At 37.3% G+C, this 3,807-nt stretch overlaps 1 protein-coding gene across 1 annotated transcript in view; it reads left to right on the forward strand.

Moving 5' to 3' along the window:
- Nucleotides 1–8: 8 nt before the first annotated feature.
- The window catches only part of ODAM (odontogenic, ameloblast associated), a gene marked incomplete at its 5' end in the record, with an annotated part of 7,409 nt that continues 3,610 nt past the window's right edge, over nucleotides 9–3,807 (forward strand). Inside the window, 6 exon segments of the mRNA XM_042781219.1 lie at nucleotides 9–35; nucleotides 118–159; nucleotides 1,537–1,617; nucleotides 1,619–1,709; nucleotides 1,712–1,779; nucleotides 2,580–2,627. Coding sequence (XP_042637153.1) covers nucleotides 9–35; nucleotides 118–159; nucleotides 1,537–1,617; nucleotides 1,619–1,709; nucleotides 1,712–1,779; nucleotides 2,580–2,627 — 357 coding nt within the window.

The following is a 3,807-nucleotide window of genomic DNA, read 5'->3' on the forward strand; positions in this document are numbered from 1 at the left end:
TTCTTGGGTTCCTGGGAGCCATGCTGTCAGCCCCAGTAAGTGATTTCTTGATCCAGCTGAGCTCATTGTGTAAAACCTACAACAAACCTGCATTTTTTTTTCACCATTTCATTTTAGCTAATCCCACAGCATCTTGTGTCAGCAAGCAACAGCAATGAGGTCAGTTGAAGTACTTAAAACCACTTCTATCTTTTTGGGGTTTTTTTATTGTTGTTGGTCCCTAGTGGAGAAGAGATAAAAATGTTCACTGGTTTTACCCTGCATTTCTATCCACTAGCTTTTATGCATATCCAAACGCATTTTGAATGCTCATATTTGCTTTGTATACTAGGTTACTTCTATACTACTAGTTTTACATCCTTCAGTGGATGGCAATTCTTCAAAAAAGAGATGAAATCATTTATATCTTTTCATTCTAACAGCAGCTAATTCAGGTCTATAAAGATGTTTAACAGCAAAAACTGATGAAACTCTGGATTAGGCAAGCATACAATCATACACAGCAGGTTGTTGTTGTTGTTATGTGCCGTCGAGTTGTACCCAACTCATAGCGACCCCTCCTTGGATTTCCGAGGCAGTATCACTACGGAAGTAGATTGCCCTATCTTCCTTCCAAGGAGTGGCTGGTGGGTTTGAACCGCCAGCCTTCTGGTCAACAGTCAAGTGCCTTAGGCACTATGCTACACAGCAGGAGAGGTTGTTAAATTCCAAACCTGTTTTCCACTCTAACCTCTAACCACTGTAATTTTATGTATGCTTAATGAGAAAATGTATCACTTCTAACAGGACACTGATCAAGCAGTTATGACTTGTACTGTATTTGAGTAAACATTTTCTTAATATTTTAGCATGTCTGGTAATCTTGTTTTCATGTCATCTTTCCTTTTTTAGCTACCTCTAAATCTTAATAATGCTTAGCTTTTGCTGCTACTATTTCAGATACTTTTATCTCAGTAATTATTGTAAGGGGAATATTTTTATACTTTTCATTTCTCATAAGGCTTTATAGAAAAAGAAAATGTTCTCTGATTCCATTTATGACCACTAAAGTTATGAATTTGTCCCATATTTTCTTATGATAATTTGTTTGAAGACAAAAGTAAAGCTTAGAATCTGATTAACATTTATATATTGAGGACTTTGTGTATGCCAGACACTAAATCTCACAATACTGTGAGATAGTTTAATAAGCTATTTTCTCTAAAGTCATGTCCAGCTAAACAGGGACACACACACACACACACACACGCACACATGTGCAATTTGAAACTAGTCTGGAAACTGCAAAATCTCTACTCTTTTGTCTGCCTCATTCTACCCCTTACTTCACATGACCATCGGGTATTTAGCTGTGTCTCTTTTTATTTGCATGGCCCATAATAAGCCAATTTGTTTTTCTTTTTTTATAATGTAGCTCTACTGGAAATATAGAAACTGCTTACATTTTGATTACTGCTTACATTTCTCCAGATAGCTTTTCAATCCTTTTTGACAAGAAAGAGAAACATTTTCCTTCTTTAATTTGTGTCCATCCAGGGCCCATTTAATCCACTGACTCCTCCTTCCTCTGGGATCTGGCAACAGCAACATCAGGCTCAAGTTCCTGGACTCTCCCGCATTCTCTTTATCAGCCTTAGATCTGTTTGCTGGATTGTTCCCAAATCAGATACCTTTCCCGGGACAGGTCAGTTTTGCCCAAGGCTTCACTGCGGCCAGCTGGACCCCTCACAGCCTCAAACACTACCGCAAACACAACAGGGCCCTAATCACCCTAATCACGTAAGTTGGGCCTTTTTCATCTTTGTGTTCTGAGAAGTGATAGAGATTTATTGAATATGAAAATGAATACAAATCTGAAATAAGAAAGGAGTTCTCAGGCAAGACTTCCTTGTAATATGTTCCTAAACCTTTTCCCATCCAGTCAATTATTACTCATGGCAACTTTATAGTACAGAGTAAAACTGTCCCGTCTGGGGGGGGGGGGGTGGATAATTACAGTTAAAGAGCCCTGGTGGTTCAATAGTTAAAGCATTCAGCTGCTAACTAAAAGGTCAGCCCTCTGTGGGAGAAAGATGTGGGCAAACTGCTTCAATAAAGATAGATAGCCTTAGAAACACTTTGGGACTGTTCTACTCTATCCTATTGGGCACTAGGACTCAGAATTGACTCAGTGGTAGGTGGTAGTTTTTACAGAAGCAGACAACCACATCTTTCTCCCTTTGAGCCACAGGATGGGTTTGAATGCCCACCTCTGGCTAACAGCTGAGCACTTAACCACTGTTGCACAGTACTTCCTTATCTTTTTTTGATTCCTAACATGAAAAACAGCATTCACATTAGCTATTCTTGGATCACAACCACAAATGAGAAGTGAGAAAACATATCTTGGAGAGGAAAATTAAGAAAGTTTCATCTAATTTACAAAGAAAATGTGAACCAAAAAATGGTACATATACATGTACATATATAGTAAATGAACTTGTATTAGTGATGATAAATTTCTCTGGTTAGATCTATGAAAAGAAACTCAGAAATTTTCATGGCCAACTATAAAATTTTCGTGATTCCTTTCTTGGCAGATGATACCTTTTGTATTCTCCTTCAAATTGCCTGAAGAGCAGGCCCAGGTAAATGAACAGTATACCAATGAAGAGATGGCCACATATTCTGTCTATTGTTTTATTTCATATTTCTAGCTCTGACTGGTATTACAAGACTGTAAAAGCCATATAATGATACCACTGCCTGAGTACCATCATTGCAGGGCTCGTCAGTTTGTTGCTATTGGACTCAGTTAACAGTTCCTAAAGTGAGGGCAGCTAAGGAGTCCCCAGGACTCTTGGGTTTCCAGGACATTGTTGCGTTGGAAATACTGGAGCTCATCAAACCCAGGGTCATGCTCTCTCTACATAGAAAGGATTAGACCATGGGCTGAGTTTGCTCAACCCTAAATTTTGCTTCAGAAGTAGATGGAATAAACTGCTGCGGTGTGATACTTATACATGAGAGCACTTGTCCACATTTTCTGGCCATTACAAATTTCAGGTCAAACTTTCCCAGGTTCTTGTATATTTTCAATTTAATTCTGCATTTCATAATCAAATGATAATGATTCCATTAAATAAGTGAATCTAAGAAAAAATAATGTGAACTAATAGAATCATATTAATATAAAAAATCTTCCAGTGTTAGGCCAGTCAATTTTATAATATCCTGGGTTTGAAAAACAAGGTTAGAGATGGATGATATTATTCACCCAAAGGCATTGACCTCCTGATGAAAAAGAGTTATACACTTGATTCTACTGTAATCCTAGCTATCCAAGTTTTGTCCCACCCCATACCTACTAACAAACAAAAATTACTTCTAGACATTATCTCACTCTCTGTTCTAAATATTTGTCTAGTTGAAAACATGATACATGGAATTATCTCACTTTAAGCATCAGGAAGTGGTATCTTAAAGAGACTAAATGCTCACTCTTATTAAATAAGAGTTATTATTAAATAGCTGAGTTGGAATATAATTCTCCAGTCCTTTAATCACTAAACCAGTGGTTTTCTACCCTGGCTTTCATCATAATCTTTGTTGGTAATTCTGAAAATTACAAATGTCTAGACCCAACTCCAGGCCTAAAAAATCAAAATTCTACAAATGGATGCTTTAGAGTTTATTTGAGCCAGAATCAATTCAAGGTCACACAACAACAACAGATGTCAAATATGATTATCTTCTAAAATGCTCAATAGGTAATTTTGACCCTTAGCTAGGGCTAAGAACCAATGTAAAAAACATAATCCTTCTTGA

Source organism: Orycteropus afer, unplaced genomic scaffold (genome assembly GCF_000298275.1).
Source record: "Orycteropus afer afer isolate SDZICR_OR568_19922 unplaced genomic scaffold, OryAfe1.0 scaffold00098, whole genome shotgun sequence".
In the NCBI taxonomy this organism is placed as follows: Eukaryota; Metazoa; Chordata; class Mammalia; order Tubulidentata; family Orycteropodidae; genus Orycteropus; species Orycteropus afer.